Source organism: Taudactylus pleione, unplaced genomic scaffold (assembly GCF_031769625.1).
Source record: "Taudactylus pleione unplaced genomic scaffold, aTauple2 ptg000046l, whole genome shotgun sequence".
NCBI classification, from domain to species: Eukaryota; Metazoa; Chordata; class Amphibia; order Anura; family Myobatrachidae; genus Taudactylus; species Taudactylus pleione.
Window position 1 is genome coordinate 715,928 of NW_028284448.1, and position 21,372 is coordinate 737,299.

The 21,372-nt window shown below is 38.7% G+C and overlaps 1 protein-coding gene across 1 annotated transcript in view; it reads left to right on the forward strand.

The window, feature by feature from the left end:
• Positions 1-21,372, forward strand: part of GRIK2 (glutamate ionotropic receptor kainate type subunit 2) — a 755,896-nt gene that overhangs the window by 502,363 nt on the left and 232,161 nt on the right. The window contains exons 9-10 of the mRNA XM_088460433.1: positions 24-137; positions 1,109-1,315. Coding sequence (XP_088316559.1) covers positions 24-137; positions 1,109-1,315 — 321 coding nt within the window. The remainder of the gene's footprint in view (positions 1-23; positions 138-1,108; positions 1,316-21,372) is intronic.

The following is a 21,372-nucleotide window of genomic DNA, read 5'->3' on the forward strand; positions in this document are numbered from 1 at the left end:
AATACAATCATTTTTAATTACAGATTGGAACTTGGGACCCTGCTAGTGGCTTAAACATGACAGACAATCAGAAAGAAAAACCTGCAAATATAACAGATTCTCTATCTAATAGGTCTTTAATCGTTACTACAATACTGGTAAGATTTATTTATATTTTTGCAAAACAATAACAATAACATCAAATACTTTTACATTTTTTTGCTATTTTAGCAATGTTATGCTTACTGTAAAATTTAATCTGAGTAATAGAATCACACTGTCCCACTCTCACTTGCATACACCTTTGAACATATCAGAGTTAACTTGCACCTTTGTTTTGGGATAAGTATGACACCTGGGGGAGTCAGGAGTTTGATGTCATACTAATTTCATACAAATATCCAGTGCTTCTATATAAATGCCTTATTTTTCTGTTTGTCTTGTTACATATTTGTCTTTTTGTCCTGTCAAATTAACCTTTTGCTTATATATATATATATATATATATATATATATCTTGTCTCAAGGGTCCTAATAATAAAAAAGAGAAAACTTGGATATTTTTGTTTTAGAAAACAGACTTGTAATTTGTAACATAATAAAAAATGTAAGTTTAATATAGATTAAATATAAAAACCTCCTAAATTAATAGAATTTATGCATATACAGGATACTTTGAATATTTCCTAATAGTTTAGTTGTTTTTGGTCAGTTATTAGAATGGACAATTTTATTATTCTTCTCACTACAGAAGCCATATCTCAAACATAAAATGTTTTTTGTCAAGGAAAATTATTCTCTTATATAAAGATACCATCACAGAAATAGAGAACACTCTACAAAATTGAAGCCACCAGTGAAGGAGGAGTATTAAAAAAATAATAATAAATGACTATTTGGGAGATTTGTTTTCAAATTGTCAAATACAAATAGTTTAAAACACATTTGATTATTCCAGTTTCTTTTTTCACTGGTAATTCTGATGAATATGCATGAGTCAATACAATAAACTGAATTTAGAATTATAAAACTATTTTTATTCAAAGCCATTCAAATGCCACTGTAAGTATCAAAATGTGTAACTTGAATGACAAAACTAACAGAAATGTTTTTGTTTGTTTTTTAACAGGAAGAACCTTATGTGATGTTTAAGAAATCTGATAAGCCCCTTTATGGAAAGGAGCGATTTGAAGGATATTGTATTGACCTGCTTCAGAAATTATCTGAAATTCTTGGATTTAAATATGAAATTAGATTAGTAGAAGATGGAAAATATGGAGTCAAGGATGATGCCACTCAACAATGGAATGGGATGGTTCGTGAACTTATGGACCATGTAAGTCTGGCTTTATACCAGAGGTTCCCAAACACCACCATTACAGTCCATGTTTTAAGTATATCAGTGCTTGAGCACAGGTGAATTAATACCTCAGTCAATGTGATTTAATCATCTGGACTGAGGATCCTCAAAACCAGGGCTGTTATGGCAGAGTTTGGGAACCTCTGCTTTATGCATTTGTTTTATTTTCTATTGATTAATGTCTGGCAGATCTAACTTATTAAATTTAAAGGTAAACTATTTACTTTCCATGAGTCTTTCAGTAATAAATAACTAACAATGGTTTAGGTTACATTAAAATTACTACATAATATGTGTAGTAGATGATATTTGCAAGAAAGTAACTTTAATGAGATTAAAAGATTTTTAAAAGTGTGAAAACATGTTTTCTTATTCAGAAGACATAGGGGGTCATTCAGACCCACTCGCGAGCGGCAGTACGCTCGCAAGTGGGTCGATGGTCCCCACTGCGCATGCGCACGACGGAGGGAGCTCCGTCATGTGCATGCGCGAGACCCTGCGAGCGAAGGACTTTCCATCGCTCCAGGTCTCGCACCAAAGGGGGCGTGCTGTCAATGTTGATTGACAGCACGCTCCCTTTGGTGGGCGTTCCGGGGGCGTGCCTGCCAGATGGAGGCATTCCTATGGGAACGCCTTCCATCTGAAGCCGGCCCCACTGACATCACTAGTGATGTCAGTGGGAGTGATTTTGGCTCTGATAGAGCCAAAATCACTCCTGGCCTTGCGGTTGAGAAACCCGACCACAGGGTTTCACTCGCAAGTCCGATGGTCGCGATGGTCAAGACCATCGCGACCATTTTGTTGGACGCTCGTATGTGCTGTGAGTGGTGACCCACAGCTATACGAGCGTCCAGGAGGACGCTCCATTTTAATGGAGGTGGGCCCTGATTCAGAGCGAGCGCTCTGGTCAGAGCGTCCGGCTCTGAATCAGGGCCATAATACCAAATGTCTTAATGACCTTACAAATATGACTATATAAAGAGTTGTTTATTTTATAAATATTTACTAATGTTGACCATAATTTCTTTATTTGATTATATGTTTATGAGTGGTTGTTAGCTAGTTTAGTACAGTACAGGTTTATTTTTCAACTATTTTAATATTTGGAATCAGATAATTCACACTATACAAATCAGAGGAGTAAATTGATTAAAGGTCTACAAATATTACTGTTGAGAAATGGTTGAAATTATTTTGTTCACACAGCAGAAGATCTATTGAAATTTTTATGGCAGTTTACAAATATGTAAAAGGTTCACATAATGAGAGTAGCCTTAATTTACTGTCCTGAGGACTAATAGAAGATAACGATCCTAATGCCTGGCAGAGGAGATACATGATAAGTATAACAAAGGCAAAAGAAGAGCAAAGAAAGAAAGTATATAAATATCCGAAAGGTGAAAAGTTATTAAACTTAGTCAATTGTTCAGAGAGATTTAATGTTGTAAGATTAACAAATGTGTCTTTTCCTTTCTTTGAAATTTATTACTAGTAGATTAGGTGCATTAGTTTTCCGAGTATGAAATTAGTTTTTATCCACATTTTTCCTACATTACATGATAACATTTTATTGCTTGGAAGCTACATGTAACAGTAATGAAAGATCACTGTACTTGCATAACTTAATTAGCTTTAAATGTATATTTGATATAAATGGACACTTCAGTACTTAAGAAAAATGTATGGAATTATGTCATGTTTTTTGTGTCTTGTACAGATTGCTAGGATTGTATCTATATTTCATTAAATGAGATTTCAGTGCTACAGGTTTGAGAATTCTTTGTAGCTTGAAGTGTGAGGCCATTTCATGAATTGTAGATATAGTACAGTATATATCAATATAGGCCTCATTTTTTTCTCTACTTAATAAGTCTTTAATAGTTCCTGCAATACTGGTAAGAATTTTTTTCTTTCCCTGCAAAAAAGTAGCTAAAACTTAAAAATAATTTTTTTTAGCAAGTTTACTATATACTTGAATCTGATAAAAAGATTCATACAGCCCCAACATCACTCCCATTACTATATATACATTACAAAAATACCTCATGTTGGTTGGACCTTTGTAAAAAATACATAATGTAAGTATTTCTATAGTGAACATGCAAATAAAAAAATGTGTCTACATTTTTACATATCATAGACTTGCGTTCCCTTTACATCCCGGAGAGACAGAATGGAGATGGGCAGGTGAGAGAAAATGTTAGCTGAGTACTATAAGGGCATATTCACATACTTCCAACATTCTTAAAAAATTCTCAGATAACTCTTTTAGGAGCAGTGTCTCTTATGGGTACTGAAGGGCTCTGCACAATAATGATGATGACCATCACTATCTAGCCAGCTAGCTTATTTACATTTCTAGGTAATTGCACCATATTCATTAGTGTCACATCTATATTACAGTAGATAGTGCCCTATTCTTTAGTGTCACATCTATATAACAGAATATTATGGTATGGCCATCAATTTGCATTATAGTCAAAACAATATTCTTTCTTTTGTATGTGACACTTCATTACATTATGATAATATGTACACAATAGAGTAATATGAAATTAGGAGTTAGCACTAACACTGTCAAGCTATACTTCTAGTCTATTGTTAGACATAATTATACACAGTAGTATGCTTTATGTATGACTGCTACTAATACTACTGTTTTTGGGTTGGATGAATCTTGAGATATATCTATCTTAACATACCCATGTAAGTACGCTTTTTATATTTAATTTCCATATTTATTTTCTATGAACAAATGGGTAACACTAAATAATGCCATATTTAGAGATAATTTTATTATTTTTCAGGACAAATTTAGCTTTTAATTTAAACAATATCTCATTTTAAGAGATTTTTCACATCTAGTTAAATCATATGATTTTTAAATATTTTTTGTTCACTCAAATACAAAAATTTTTAAAAAAAGTGTTTAAACTTACAATAATTGTATGCAGGTCTAACGTTTATTAATATACTAATACAATACATGTGTAGTACATTTAAAAATTATTATACAACATTGACTGACTGCTTCCTGATTCTATTATTGGGTCTGTCTGAGTTGGAGGCAGTAGCGATGTCAAATGCAGTGGAGCAATGATTTTTGTATATGCATGCACCTGAGTCACACCCCGCATGCATCCTGATTTTGATCATACAGAGGGCCTGATTCAGACCCAGACGCTATGCTGCTCTTGCTCGCATTGAGCAATTTTTCACAATCTGCGCATGCGTATGAGTCGCATGGCATGTGCGCAAACCTGTCATTGTGATGGGAAAGTGCTTGCCCATAGCCAGCAGTTGGGCCTCTATATTGAGTGACAGATAGTGCCGTTTGTGGGTGGTAACAGGGGAAGGTGCTTGAAAATGGGGGTGTGGTTGTGCAAACGCAGGCGTGCCCGACCGTCAGAACAGCGTTTAATGGGTGTGCATAATTAGCAAAGTAGCATCATTACACACGTGACTGGGTTGTATTTTAGCCTGAACTGCTCGCAATGTTGTGGTAGGAAAAGGCTACCACAAGCACTGAGAGCAGCACTGATGGCTCTCGATGTTCCCGATTAATCCTACAACTGCCGTAGATGACATGTGTTGCAAGTGGCAAAGTGGCGTCTTTATACAGTTGCGAGCGCATAGTGCGGACGCTCGCTATTACTTAGTGGGCGGCTTTACACAATGCAGTGTGAGCACATGATTTAAATAGCCAGCCCCTTTTAGCCAGCGAGTGGACGCAAATAGCATCCGGGTCTGAATCAGGCCCAGAGTTGCAAATCAAATTTAGATGCATGGTAACAGAAATTTGAGGGACATTCCTGAACAATGACCGGGAGGTAACATGGGGGTGGCTAAAAAGACGCACAGAAATGTTGCATTTTATGAGATTGTTGTGGCATGTTACAGGTGTGTCACTTAAATCAGTTGCATACAGGGAAGCTGTACCACTCACATAGAAGGCCATACTCAGATGGAGAAATTGCAACTGCCATAGGTACGATGCAAGTTTTTGCAAGTGCATTTAAAGGTGGTAATTCAGTGTCTATATACACAGCTGCAGCGCAAACCAGGAACTGTACTGCAAGCTGGGGAAGAGAAGAGGAAGGTGGAGTCTCAGCAAGGGAAGGGAATACATGGCACTGTGCTAGCAGCATCATGGGAGAGATGAGAGGGAGGAGCTGCTGCAGAACCGGTTATAAGAATGATAAAGACTATATGTATGTGACTGTATGTATGAGTGTGACTATGTATATATATATATATATATATATATATATATATCAGCGGCACTTGGGTCAATGAACTCACATCAAAGCAGGTTGTATAGTCAATGTTTCGGAGCTCTTTAATTTCTCCATCCTTAGATCAGTAACTTATACTGCTAAAACCCGTTTTAGTGGGATAAGTTACTGATCTAAATTAAGATTCATTTGGTACAGTATGTAATCTTCTTGTTTCTACTTGTCTTGATGTTTTGTATGTATTACATGTTTTGAACATTAGGTTTTGTACACACACTGTGTTTTATTTTAAGTTGCATGGTCGTCTGGCAATGGAGACGGGCTGATGACATCAGTGTCGGGCACCTCTCTTCCAGGATGCATTTTCTATTCTGTATCCTGAAGATCAAGTAATTAAATAGCTCTGAAATGTTGACTATACAACCTGCTTTGATGTGAGTTCATTGACCCAAGTGCCGCTGATGCTGATTGTTTATTGTGGGATCTAGCATTGTGTGATTCCTTACAGAAGGCACCAGGGAAGTTGTTATGCCACTATACTGGAGTGCTGCCCTATATGACTGATATATATATATATATATATATATATATATTAGGGGTGAGCAGGTTCGGATTTCAGAAATCCGAACCCCCCCGAGCCCCCCCGATCCGAGTCCGATCCGAGTCAGGCTCGACTTTTCCCGCCTGACTCGGATCTGAAATCGAGGCAAAACGTCATCATCCCACCTTCCGAGTCTCGCGGGTTTTGGATCATATATAAGGTACCCGCGTCGGCGCCATTTTCTCACTCGGCTGTGGACAGTGAAGAGGGAGGGTGGGAGTTAGGACTGGCTGGGCTGTGTAGTGTAGTGTAGTGCTGCTGTTGTCCACTACTTCAAAGTCCATAGGGGCTGGCTGTGTTGTGCTGTGCTGCTGTTGTTAATAGGGGCTGTGTCCACTACTTCAAAGTCCATAGGGGCTGGCTGGACTGTGTTGTGCAGTCAGTTCTCCATAGGGGCTGTGTCCACTCCAAAGTCCTGTGCAGTGTCCCAGTCCTAAAGGGGTGCTGTAGTGTTGTCCAGGGGGTGCTCTGTCCATCAGGGGTGCTCCCCCAAGTGCTAAAAAAATAATATATTTTCTGTGTTTGTGAATTGTGTGCACAGTAGCCGCACGTGCATCAACAAGTAGTGCCAAGCGTGCGCCTGTGTCATAAGTAAAGGGCCGGCTGGCTTGACCGTTAAAGGGTGCTGTAACCCCCAAAGTACACTCCAGTCCAAACTAAAAAAAAAATTATTTTCTGTGTTTGTGAATTGTGTGCACAGAAGCCGCACGTGCATCAACAAAGTAGTGCCAAGCGTGCGCCTGTGTCATAAGTAAAGGGCCGGCTGGCTTGACCGTTAAAGGGTGCTGTAACCCCCAAAGTACACTCCAGTCCAAACCAAAAAAAAATTATTTTCTGTGTTTGTGAATTGTGTGCGCAGTAGCCGCACGTGCATCAACAAAGTAGTGCCAAGCGTGCTCCTGTGTCATAAGTAAAGGGCCGGCTGGCTTGACAGTTAAAGGGTGCTGTAACCCCCAAAGTACACTCCAGTACAAACTAAAAAAAAAAATATTTTCTGTGTTTGTGAATTGTGTGCGCAGTAGCCGCACGTGCATCAACAAAGTAGTGCCAAGCGTGCGCCTGTGTCATAAGTAAAGGGCCGGCTGGCTTGACCGTTAAAGGGTGCTGTAACCCCCAAAGTACACTCCAGTCCAAACCAAAAAAAAAAATATTTTCTGTGTTTATGAATTGTGTGCGCAGTAGCCGCACGTGCATCAACAAAGTAGTGCCAATCGTGCTCCTGTGTCATAAGTAAAGGGCCGGCTGGCTTGACCGTTAAAGGGTGCTGTAACCCCCAAAGTACATTCCAGTCCAAACCAAAAAAAAATTATTTTCTGTGTTTGTGAATTGTGTGCGCAGTGGCCGCACGTGCATCAACAAAGTAGTGCCAAGCGTGCGCCTGTGTCATAAGTAAAGGGCCAGCTGGCTTGACCGTTAAGGGTGCTGTAACCCCCAAAGTACACTCCAGTCCAAACCAAAAAAAAATATATTTTCTGTGTTTGTGAATTGTGTGCGCAGTAGCCGCACGTGCATCAACAAAGTAGTGCCAAGCGTGCTCCTGTGTCATAAGTAAAGGGCCGGCTGGCTTGACCGTTAAAGGGTGGTGTAACCCTCAAAGTGCTCCAAAAAATAAAAAACTATTTTATTAATGTGTTTGAGACTTGTGTGCGATGTAGCCACACGTGCATCAACATAGTAGCAGCGCCAAGCGTGCGCCTGTGTCATAAGTCAAGGGCTGGTTTGGACATCTGGTCCGGACTGAAGGACGTGCCAACAATTTCTGACAAGTCTACTGTCACTGCATATGATACTGTCCTCAAAGCAGCAGCGACAAGCGTGCGTCTGTCTGTTAAAGGGTGGTGACACCCTCAAAGTGTGCTACACAAACAATAAAAATATTGTTCTTTTTTTTTCTGTCTTTGTGAATTGTGTGGGCTGTAGCCGCACTTGCATCCTCAAAGCAGCAGCGACAAGCGTGCGTCTGTCTGTTAAAGGGTGGTGTAACTCTCAAAGTGCTCCAAAAAATAAAAAACTATTTTTTTAATGTGTTTGTGACTTGTGTGCGATGTAGCCGCACTTGCATCCTCAAAGCAGCAGCGACAAGCGTGCGTCTGTCTGTTAAAGGGTGGTGACACCCTCAAAATGTGCTACACAAACAATAAAAATATTCTTTTTTTTTTTCTGTCTTTGTGAATTGTGTGGGCTGTAGCCGCACTTGCATCCTCAAAGCAGCAGCGACAAGCGTGCGTCTGTCTGTTAAAGGATTACATCGGTGACAGCATCCAAGTAGGCATGTCAGACAGTCCGTACCTGTACTGGCAGGATAAAGAAGCAATTTGGAGGTCCCTGTACAAACTGGCTCTATTTTACCTGAGTTTCCCCCCCTCCAGTGTGTACTCTGAAAGAGTGTTTAGTGCAGCCAGGAACCTTGTCAGCGAAAGGCGTAGGAGGTTGCTTCCACAAAATGTGGAGAAGATGATGTTCATAAAATGAATTATCAACTCTTCCAGGGAGACCAGCCTCCAGAACGTACAGAGGGACCTGTGGTTCCAGCGGGGACGAATTAATACTCTGTGAGGATGAGGATGTACACACTGAAGAGGGTGAGGAATCGGTGGATGAGGATGACATCTTGCCTCCGTAGAGCCAGTTTGTGCAGGGACAGATTAATTGCCAGCTTGTTTTGTGGGGGCCCAAACAAACCAATCATTTCAGCCACAGTCGTGTGGCAGACCCTGGCGCTGAAATGATTGGTTTGTTAATGTGTGCATGTCCTGTTTATACAACATAAGGGTGGGTGGGAGGGCCCAAGGACAATTCCATCTTGCACCTCTTTTTTTTCTTTGCATTATGTACAGTTTGGGGCCTAGTATTTCAAACTGCCATCCTGTCTGCCACTGCAGTTTCACGCCTAGATGGGTCACGTGTTTGTGCCGCCCACTCGTGTCGCTTAGCATAGTCATCCAGCTACCTCGGTGCAACCTTTTGGACATAAAAACACTATTGTGAGGTGTGAGGTGTTCAGAATAGACTGGAAATGAGTGGAAATTAAGGTTATTGAGGTTATTAATAGCATAGGAGCAGAAAAACCTTCAAATTCTGTGATTTTAGCTGTTTTTATGCTTTTTTTAAAAAAAATACAGATCCAAAACACAAAACCCAGAACCCAAAACACGGAAGGGTGGTTTTGGCAAAACCAATCCAGATCCAAAACACGAAGAAAGATCCAGATCCAAACCAAAACACAAAACACGAAAAGTGGCCGGTGCACACCCCTAATATATATATATATATATATATATATATAAATATATATATATATATATGAATCCATGGACACAGCAAATAGTTATATCGACGTTTCGAGAATGTTTTATTGTCTTGTCATCAATATAAACAATACAGTGCATACTGAACTTATATCACTCTGCACTGTCACCACCTGCACTGCTGGGGAGTGGGACCGCTGATGGACGCTAACATACAATGTCTTCATCTGCTGCCCACTACCATAGCAACAAATAATGCATAAACAAGTGCAGCACCTCCTACTGACTGCCAAAACATAACACTGTAGATATATATATTTGTTAATATATTACATACTGAGCAAGGTCACTAACCATACATTATAAAGCAGCTTATAACCATAACCATAACAAGTGTACGTGGTGATGATGGAGGGTGATATAAGGTCAGTATGTATTGTATTATTTATCCTAATGATGAGACAATAAAACAGTCTCCAAACGTTGATATAACTATTTGCTGTGTCCGTGGATTCATATAACGAGTGCCTCCTGTTTGTTGTTTATCTATTGGATCCTAAGCTTTGGATACCTAGGAGGGCACTGACATTAATTTTTTGATATTGGGAGTGCTGCCTAACATGAGTTGTGTGTATGTATATATATATATATATATATATTAGTATATATAATGTGACTATATATATATATATATATATATTTATATGTACGAGGTTTGGTTATTATGTAACAAGACTGATGGTATAATTAATGTTCCCTTCTGCATCCATACACCACTGTATTCTTATTTTCCATTGATCAAAGCCATGCTGTAGCTCATTACCTGTCAGCTGTGTCAACAACTAAGTCATTTACTTCTTTATCTCTGTAACTGATTCAAAATGGATTCCCTTGAGTACAGATTTGACTTTAGGGAAGGTCTGGCATGTATGGAGGGTGCCAAAAACTGCTTCACAGAGAGAGTTGTGTGGGCCGGTGTGATGTCCAAATGGAGGAGGAAACCATTTTTCCACAACACTGGCCTCCTTCTTCTGAATCTTTCCCACAAAGTTGCTAGAACATTTTGCAGTAATGTTGATTCACTGTTGCGCCTTCTGGTACCCAGTCTTCTTAAATACTGTAACACCTTTAACATCAAAGAAATCAATTAACATGGCTTGAAATTTGGATTTGCTTTGACGTGCTTTCTTCATTCTTGGTGATGATGGTGTTTTCCGGTGCATGGACTGGTGTTTTGTCTCAGGATCGTACTGGAAGATCCATGTGTCATCACAGGTAATAACTTATTTAAAAAAATGCAAATCCACTTGAATTTGTACCAAAATGTCTGTACAAATTTGCTTTAGATTCTCTTTCTGCTCAGCAGCGAGAAACCCTGAAACCATCTTAGCACAAACTTTTGTCATGTTAAGATTTTGATGCAAAAGTTGACTAACAACAGAAATAACAAACATTGACAAATAAACTATCATTCGGATGGTCAATTTGAAAAATGTTCGCAATTTTTTTTACCATTTTCATCTCTTTTTGATGTGCAAGACCTTCTAGGACCTACATAATCTTTGTCATCCTCACAACCATAACTAAATCTTTTGTGCCACTCAAACACATGTGATTGTGAAATACAATCTGCCCCATAAGCAGCAGTTAGCATACGGAAAGATTTGTTGGGCATTTTTCATTTTAACTAACCTTTTAATTTAACACTTTGCTCTACTTTTGAACTAAGCATTTTTACAATGCACAGGAAAAACACAACTTGTTCTAACTAAACTATCTGTACGAGAGGGGTGGAACTTGAAAATGTTTTTTGGGATAATCCAAGGTCAATATTCACCCATTCCCTTTTAACTTACATAGTGTGGATTATTTTTTACAAGTACAGTTTTATTATGTAATAGCTACATCTCACATGTGTATAGGTATGTGACTGACTGTATATATGTATGTTAATATGTATGTGTGTATTGTATGTGTGTATGTGTGTGATTATATGTATATGTGTGTTTCACTGTAACTGTATATATGTACAGTATGTGTATGACTGTGTGTGACTGTATGTAAGTATGTACATATATATCTATGTGGATAATTGTGTAACTTCACTGTACATATGTATGTGTGTATGACTATGTATATATGTATGTAACTGTATGTATGTGTATATGTGTTGACTGCAGCTTTCATTTATATGTTGAAATGTTTGTGTTTGTGTTTTCCAAGGCTTATAATGTTGAAACATTTCTGTTGAATAATTCTTGCTTTACATCATTTTTTTATGTTTAATCATTGATTTTGTTGAAAGTACCAATAAATCTAAATGTTTAATTTTATTGTCCATTGACATTTTTGTTCCAGTGAATAGGTGAGTGGGGGCCCCAGCACATTGCTTTGCCCAGGGCCTACAATGCGGATAAGAAGGCCCTGCAACTAGGGCTTATACAGCCTTGTTTGGAAGCAGTCATGACAAAACAGAAAATAAATATGCCCATCCTCAGTTTTAACCATATTGTACATGGTAACAGCTGTGTGGCAATATTAATGCCATATATGTATTTATTTATTTATTTATTAACAGTTTCTTATATAGCACAGCATATTCTGTTGCATATGTATATAAAACAGAAACACTTTTGTTATTGGCGCTAACAATAATATACTGCAAATCTGTGTGTGTTTAGCAAATACAAACATGGGTATTATTTATATATATGCACTAGTTTTTTTTTGTCAGAAGCCATTAAAGCTGCCAGCACATTTTTGGATTGTGAGAAGAAACCCTCGCAAGTATGGGGAGAATTTAACAACTTCACACACTTCAGTGCTGTGAGGCAGTATTGCTAACCATTACCTCAATGATGCTTCTCTCATTATAGAACTCTCGTAGCTGCAGATTTTCCTCCTTGTCTTAGATTTTTATAACTTCAAGCATTTGCCACCATGATTTAGAGTACAAGTGATGTTCTTTACATTATACCGAATATAAGGCTTCTACCAAACATATCACCTAGCTTTTTCGGTCAAAAAGTTAAATATTAGTCTTATCCCACTATAGAAATTTCTTCTACTTGGTATATTGATCTCCTACATGCTTTCTGCCAAACTATTGATAAGATCCCAAGTGCTTTTTCTGTCAAAGTTGTCATAGATTCTTGTTTGTCTTACTGACAATTATGATACTGATACAGATGGTAGAATTTGGATGAAAGCCTGCTCTAATTGATTTATCGGTTTTGCCATATTGTTTCCTTTTCTTTGCAATGGACTTTATAATGTGCAAGAGAACACTAAAAGGTAGGTACAGTAATATCAACAACAGTTTTTGAGATGACCCCCTGGGCTGTTACTGCACAAACATATTTTAAAAAAGAGCAAATACAATAGTTTCATGATTTGTAATTTATAAGTAGTTGCTGGGAGTAAAAAACTAATGCAGTTTTTCCCTCTAAGTACAAATGAATAGTAATAATGTCAATTTATTTTTCTTGCTTCCAACATTGCTTAGTAAATCTTGTGTCTCATAATTTGTCTAATCTAAATATCAAGCATTGAAAATAAGAATATATCCCAGAGAGGGTAATAGTAAATTAAAATGTATGTTGAACTGCACTCATATTTATAGTTTTGCATTAAATATGTTTGCTTTTAAAAGAAAAAATGAAGGATTAATGTATTTCTCCAGGCATATTGATTTCATTGAGTAAGTTTAATGATGCTCTGCATAATTTTAGAAAAGTCTAGTTGATAGTTCTACCCTTAATGTTTTTTAAACTGCTTTTTATATCCTATATCCTAAAAGATGGATTGTGACATACAGTAGCTCATTTTAAATATGCCTTTCCACCAAATATTATAACTATTATAGCTCAATAGTTGCTCTGCTAAGTGTTATGACTTGCCTCAGAAATGACATCCTTAAATACAAGCATAACAACGTGGGTTGTAGTTGAGCTGAACCCTCAACTCCAGTTGTTGATATCTAAAACCATTCATATTGCTCAGAAAAATTAGCACATATATTTAAAATTTAGTAAACCACAGTTCAAATACCCAGGGAATTCAAATTAATATATGTGGCCACAGACTAAAAAGTTCTTATTGTGTTTGTTTTGCATGCAAAAAGTAAGTTAGTATCAAATTAATTCCTTAGAAATAGGTTAGAGTAAATTCAATTCATAGTCTGTGCACAGACTCAATGAGGTATATATTGTGATGACCACTGTCCATCTTTTGGAATGTCAAATATATGTGAAAAGTCTAATTACAACTAGCGGATTTCTAATATCTACACTGAATGTAACCGCAATGTCCTGTACAGTGAGTTTATTACCTTCCAATTGTGACCTGAATGGTCCCTGTTGTTGGAGCTCACCTGTGTCACAGCTTTACAGTGAATCTGCACTGGTATAGTCCTTTGACATTTCAGATGTGGGCAGCCAGAGTCAAAAGACAGTGACTAAGAAACCACAGGTGCTAGGGATGTCACATGACTAGAACACCTGATGCATTTCACTAGGAGAAGTGGTTTCATCAGAGGAGTATTCCATGGGTTTGCTCATTGGTTTCCTTATTCCATGGGTTTGCTCAATTTGATTTTTTATTTAGATCAGATGTTTCAAATGGTTTGGACCTTCTCTGGCATTTTTGGAATGCAGACTTCCATGCCTCAGTTCAGTCTCTAATATAAATTTAGGCTTTATATATGGCAACAATACATGAGCCACTACTCTACACAGTTACATAAATCTTATAATTCAATAAACTCTGTACATATAATCTCAATTAAGTTGTTAATTATTGTGTTAGCTTTGCCTGCAAAGTGTTAGTTATGGCCACTTACTAGGTGGAATCTTTATGACCACCAATTTCTCTTCCTATGTAGACTCCCTTCTCTCCAGCATTACTACCCTCACCAGCACTGAAAAAGCTATCTACATCTATGACTATCACTACTTCCCTTATCTATGTTGCCCCCAACTGTTTCCATACATTTTTGACATTCCCCTTCCAAATATTAGCACTTTACACTATCCTGCTTTCTCCAAAAGTTTCCTCACTCTGCTGAGTGCAACTGGAGGAAGTTGGATTTTTTCCATTCTTGAGCCCTGCAGGTTCTCTTCCTATTTATACTCTCTTCAGTCCCCCATTACCACTCTCACCTGCTATGACCAAGCTGTCTACTTCTATGTCTCCTTCTATGACCATGTCCTCATTTATGTCATTGACTTTACTGTCCCCAACTGTTACCATCAATCTTTAACATTATTTACATAATTTTGCTATATGTATCTATGTGAATTACTTATGTATTCTGCTATCAGTATTCTCCCCTTATATAGTGCTATGGAACCCTTATAAACAATAAAAACATTAATAATAATTAATACTAACCACCATGTGTGCCTGAAAATGATGTTTCTACAAGCAGAACAGCCTTAGAAAGTTTCAGCAATAACAAAGCTCAATAGAAGATAGCAAGATCAAATGATTGAATTTCTGACAATAGACTGTCAGGTTTTTATGCTTGTGACCCATGTAGTTCTCATGTGAAGGTTTAAGAGAGCATTAAATAAGTAAATGTGAGTATCATGTGTTTGGTACACACTTGACACCTATTCCGACAGGCATGCTCCAATAACTAAAAAAAAAGTCTTAGAAAGCAGTGTAAAATCTCTTTTCTATGTAACCCCAGACCCTGCAATAATACCGTCCTGACTCTGGGCCTAATTCAGAGATGGGTGAAATTTGAATGTTTACACATTTGAGCAATTATTGGTGTTCTGCGCATGCATCTTATTTGCAATGCGCATTCATCAAATGTCATTACCAATGTAACTTGCGGTGAGGATTTATTTGCATATTGATTGACAGGCAGGAACCATTTGTTGGTGGCAATGGAGAGGTAATGACTGAAATGTATGTGTATTGTGACCATTTTCAGGGCATGTCTCAACCTATGAATGTGTTGTTGGTGTAGCATAACTTGTGCATGGGGAAGACCAAGTGGTAAATTTACTAAGAATCGAGTCTGATCGAGTTTGTTTTTTCAAAACTCAGTTAGCATCGCTGAATCTTGGGGGATTTTCCCATTTTTCAACTCGCAAATTTACTAAGAAGTGAGTTTAGCTGAAAATGAGTTTTCCGATGGTGAAGCAGATCGAGATATCTCTCCAGAGTAGCAAGTTGAAATTATTCACCTGAGAGTGCAGTGTCTTCTCTCTGCAAAAACTCTCCCAAACAAGCAGCCTGCACATATCAGTGAGATATGTGAAGGCTGATTGTGTGGTCTACCTGTTAAATAAGGGTTACATTTTTTTTTAAATGATGTAGGTTCCCCCTCCAAAAGCATAACCAGCCCCGGACTTGTCAGCCAGTCCTGGTTCTTAAAATTATGGGGAACAAAATGAGTAGGGTTCCACCATAATTTAGGAACCAGCACCTTAGCTGCAGGGCATTACTACCCTGCAGCCAGGAAAAATTGCGTAGGGTTCCCCTATATTTAAAACCAGCACCGGACCCAAACCGACCAGGGTATAATGCTACAGCCAGAAGACTCTATCACCAAGGCTCCATGGTCAAAGCATTAACTCCCCAAGCTGGTCAGGCCAAGCCAGTGATCTCAGGGGAGGTGGGGAGCCCCCAAAAAAGGGGTCCCACCTCTCCTGAAACCACAGACTTGGTCTGAAGCCCAGGGCTCTTCCCCACACCTCTGGGCTGTGGGTATGGGGGTAATAATGTGTGAAATAGTATTAAACTATTGTATTTTACAGTGGAACTAACGGTGCCAGCATGCCTGCCCTTTTGCACTTGTGGAACTACAAGTGCCAGCTCATACCCCCACTGTAAAATAAATTGTTAAAAAACCACAGTACACGCACACCATATATAGTAAAACTTTATTACATACACCTATCCCACTCACACATACTTACCTATGTCAGCTGATCTGTCTCCTTGTCCCATGTAGATTCCAAGGGTGTACCAGGAAAAAAGATCCCATACTGACCTCCATCCTGGCACTGCACTCTGTAGCATCCCCATACTTGGCAAAATAAGAAAACAAGTTGCACAATCTGTGTGGAGAGGTGCAAGTATATTTTGTGACATAATTCTTGTACCTATTGAAATGACAGATGACCGTGATCATCTGTTATTTCCCAAGGGCCACTAGCCAATCAGTGGCCACTCTACAGGGGTGTATGGAAGAGCCCCAGCTTTCAGACCAAACGTGGGGTTTCAGAAGAGGGGAGACCTTTTTTTGGGTGGTCCCCACCCCACCTGAGATTACTGGCTTGGCCTGTTCAGCTTGGGGTGTGAATGCTTTGGCCATGGAGCCATGGGCCATGGTGATAGGGCCTCCTGGCTGTGGCATTACACCCTGGTCAGTTTGGGTCCAGTGCTGGTTTTAATTATATGCATTTTTTGTCCCTTATATTTGAAACCAGCACTGGCCCTGCTAGGTGCTGGTTCCTAAATTATGGTGGAACCCTACTTGTTTTGTTCTCCGAATTTTTGGAACCAGGACTGTCTGACCAGTCCACCGGCTGATTATGTCTTTTTGGGGGGAACCCTACTTAAATTTTTTAAAATATAAACACTTTACATTAAATACTCATGCAGAAACATACACAAATCACACTGATCTGTGTATGTTTCTGTCAAACTCACAGCTCAGGAGGTAGAATATTTGAAACTTCAATTTCTCTGCGAGTTTGCTCTAATCTCACCCGAGATTGTAAAGTAAAATTTTAGTAAATTTGCAAGATGCATCTTTTTCATGAAAAGTACTTTTGAGTTTGGCTGATGGTGAGGTGATTCGAGTTTGTGATATCACCTGAGTTTTAAGACTGAGAAGAGAGAACTCTGGGCCTGATTCAGCTTTTGGAATAAAGTGAGAAACAGCACCAAACTGATCATCTTGGTGAAACCATGCTGCTCTGCAGGTGGGGCAGATGTAAAATGTGCTGAGAGATTTAGATTTGGGAGGAGTGTGTCCAAACTGACATCTAAATGGCAGTGTAAAAATAAAGCTGTGCAGTATTTGTGGGCTACATGCAAACACAGCAAGTATTTACCCTACATGCAAAATAAAATGTTTGTGTTTGTACCCCTTGCATTGCAACATGGTTTGTCCTAGTTCACAGTTAAGTGCTCTTTCTCACTCTATTCCCAAAGCTGAATTAGGCTCTCTCTCCCAATCTCACCAAAGTTTACCTTTAGTAAATTTGCAAGATGAAAAATATGCCTAAACTCACCCAAGATTGTTGTCTCAACCAAACTCAAATCTTAGTAAATTAAATATTTTGCTGCAGGCTGTTATACAAATGGCATTACTGTATATAAAATGCTGATTAGTTTTGCTGTTGACATATAACATTTTGTCAAATTGTCTTGTCTTGAATTGTTACCCATTCGTAAGTAACAATGCAGTATAATGCAGAATCAATTAAGAAGAAGGGTAATTTGCTATTATTTTGCCCTCGGGCATTTTTCCATACAGAATTGTTCCCTCCTAACTTTGTGCCATAGCTTCTGACTTTTCAGATGTGTCTTCATACACTTAGAGGTATATTTACTAAAGTGCTGGTTTTTAGAAATGGAAATGTTGCCCATAGCAACCTATAAGATTCTACTTATCATTTATCTAGTACAGTACCTTCTAAAAGATAATAGCTAGAATCAGATTGCTTGCTATGAGCAAATTCTCCATTTCTAAAAACCTGCAAATATACCCCTTATTGTCTATACGCCATATTGCGTGAAATGGTGTTCATGATAGAGCTGCTCCGAGAGGTGTAGATCGCAGACACAGTGAAACACCAGTCAAACTGTACTACAGATGCTAGGTTGAGACTAGATTGACGGGAATTAGTTTTAAACACATACTAAGTCACATATGATGTACAACTGCTCTTGGCGTGAGAATAAGCCATTGTCGATGCATTGTAGCACTTTTTATACAGATTCAGACTCTCTCATACACAGATGTACAAATGTTGGACATCAATTAGATCAGTGCAATCTAGCAGAGTAGTTTTGTCACTTCCAGTTGATTTATTTGAGCAAATAAGATGGCCTTTTTGAGTGAACAAAATTGAAGCAACAGTGTATGAGGACAAATCTGTTTGTCCAAGAATGGGCTATTATTATAAATTATTAATATACTTACATGTATTTTATAACACAAATGACTTTACCCAGCACATAATAGTTTTTTTCTGATAGGCAGCTACCTACATTTATACATTTGAACCATATGAGATAATTTTACATCTAGAAACTACTTTTTCTGGTTGAACCAGCAATTCCTCATGTTTCATATCTGCTCAGTACTAAATTCAGTTATAAAATATAAATTATTATGAATTCTCTCACTTTTTAAATTTAGAATTTCTTTTATAGAAGGTGAAGTGCAAACACGTTGGTGACGCTAAATAATTTGAATGCTTCTAAAGTAAACTGAACGAATACTTCGCGTGTGTGTGTTCTTTGTATACAATGTTGTAAACTTTGTTATCAATAGTTCAAATCAAGTAATAAGAATTACAGTGTCTGTGGCTGACTGTTGTGCTCAGTAATGAATTTTTACATACCTAGGTTGTCACTAACCTGGGCTTCATATTATTACCTTACTATAGAAATAGTTTACATCTATCCTAGAAATTACCTCTAGAATACTTGCAATGTGCCAAAACTTGACATAAAGGAGAAATATCATTGGGTCTCTTACAGTACCACCCTAATGAGATAACACTTATCTAGCTTCTTGTGAGCAATAACAAGTGTCATTTTATAACTTTCTGTAGCTACAGTATCTTAAGGTAACAGCTAGAGGAATAGCTATAGTTCTACATTGCTTTTGTGTAGTTTTTTTGAGAATGGGTTGAATACAATAGTAATGTATACATGTTAAGTTTCATCATTCTAATACATACTACTAAACCAGCCTATTGCACTTGAGTTGTCTTCAAAGACATAAGTTTGTTCTACTATAGTAAAAAACATTGGAACCTGCATCAAATTACTATAGATAATTGTCAAAATTATGAATTTGAGGAAGATGGAAATGCATTTTATATTTGCTATTGTTGCATTTTTAATTCACTACGATTTTATTAATGCATGTGTTTAAGATGGATTTTAATATCTGATCTAGAGCAGTATATTAGATCTAACCAATCCAAGGGAATCGGGACCCACCGCTCGGATCTCCCCGCAATTCTGGACTTCAAAATGAGGCAAAACATCATCATTCACATTATCATGTGTTTTGGATTCTATTTAAGTCCCTGCAGCACATGGTTCAGGTGCCATTTCACACTGTGCTGGCTGCTGTGTCTATCCATTCCAGTGGCTGCTGTGCTGTGTCCATCCACCCTAGTGGCTGCAGTGTTATGCTGTGTCCATCCACTCCATCCACTCCAGTGGCTGCTGTGCTGTTTCCATCCAATCCAGTGGCTGCTGTGCTGTGTCCATCCACTCCTTTGGCTGCTGTACTGTGTTGTGTTCATCCACTCCTTTGGCTTCTGTGCTGTGTCTGTCCACTCCAACCACTCCAGTGGCTGCTGTGCTGTGTCCATCTGCTCCAGTCCTTAGATGACCTATCTGTCCAGTGTTCATCCACTCCAGTGCTGCTAATGTCTGTCCAGTGTCCTTTCACTCCAGTGCTGCTAAGCTGACATGTATGTCAAGTGTCCATCCACTCCAGTGCTGCAGATGTATCTGTCCAGTGTCCATCCACTCCAGTGTGGAGCTGACATATCTGTCCAGTGTCCATCCACTCCAGTGCTGCTGACATATCTCTCCAGTGTCCATACACTTAAGTGCTACTGATGTATCTGTCCAGTGCCATCCACTCCAGTACTGATGATGTATATGTCCAGTGTCCATCCACTTCAGTGCTGCTGATGTATCTGTCCAGTGTCCATCCACTGAAGTGCTGCTAATGTACCTGACCAGTAGCCATCCACTCCAGTGCTGCTGAGCTGACATCTGTCCAGTGTCCATCCACTCCAGTGCTGCTAACATTTGTGAAAAACAATTAAAAAATAGTAAAACAAGTTTACAAAGTTGTTGTTTTGTACATTTTGTGTGTGCTGTATCCATCTGTGTTCACATAATATATAAGTACTATGATGGCACAGGTTGGACATATCTCTCCAGTGTCCATACCCTTAAATGCTACTGACATATCTGTCCAGCGCCATCCACTCCAGTACTGATGATGTATCTGTCCAGTGTCCATCCACTTCAGTGCTGCTGATGTATCTGTCCAGTGTCCTTCCACTCCAGTGCTGCTGATGTACCTGACCAGTAGCCATCCACTCCAGTGCTGCTGAGCTGACATCTGTCCAGTGTCCATCCACTCCAGTGATGCTAACATTTGTGAAAAAAGTTTAAAAATAGTAAAACAAGTTTGCAAAGTTGTTGTTTTGTACATTTTGTGTGTGCTGTATCCATCTGTGTTCACATAATATATAAGTACTATGATGGCACAGATTGTACCCCACTGTGTTCACTTAAGTACTGTGACTCTGCAGGCCATACTCCACTGTGTTCACATAAGTAGTGTGAGTCTGTAATTCCACAGGCCATATTCCACTGTGTTCACATAAGTACTGTGTCTATACAAGCTGTACACCACTGTGTTCACATAAGTACTGTGAAGCTGTGACTCTGCAGGCTGTTCCCCACTGTGTTCATATAAATACTTGGACTCTGCAGGAATTAGCCCACAGTGTTCACCACAGTACTCTGGCTCTGCAGGCCATACACCACTGTGTTCACTGTTCACATAAGTACTGTGACTCTACAGGCCATACCCTACTGTGTTCAGTGGTCAGATAAATACTGTGACTCTGCTGGCCACACCCCACTGTGTTTACATAAGTACTATGAGTCTGTGACTTTGCAGGACATACTACATTGTGTTCACATAAGTACAATGAC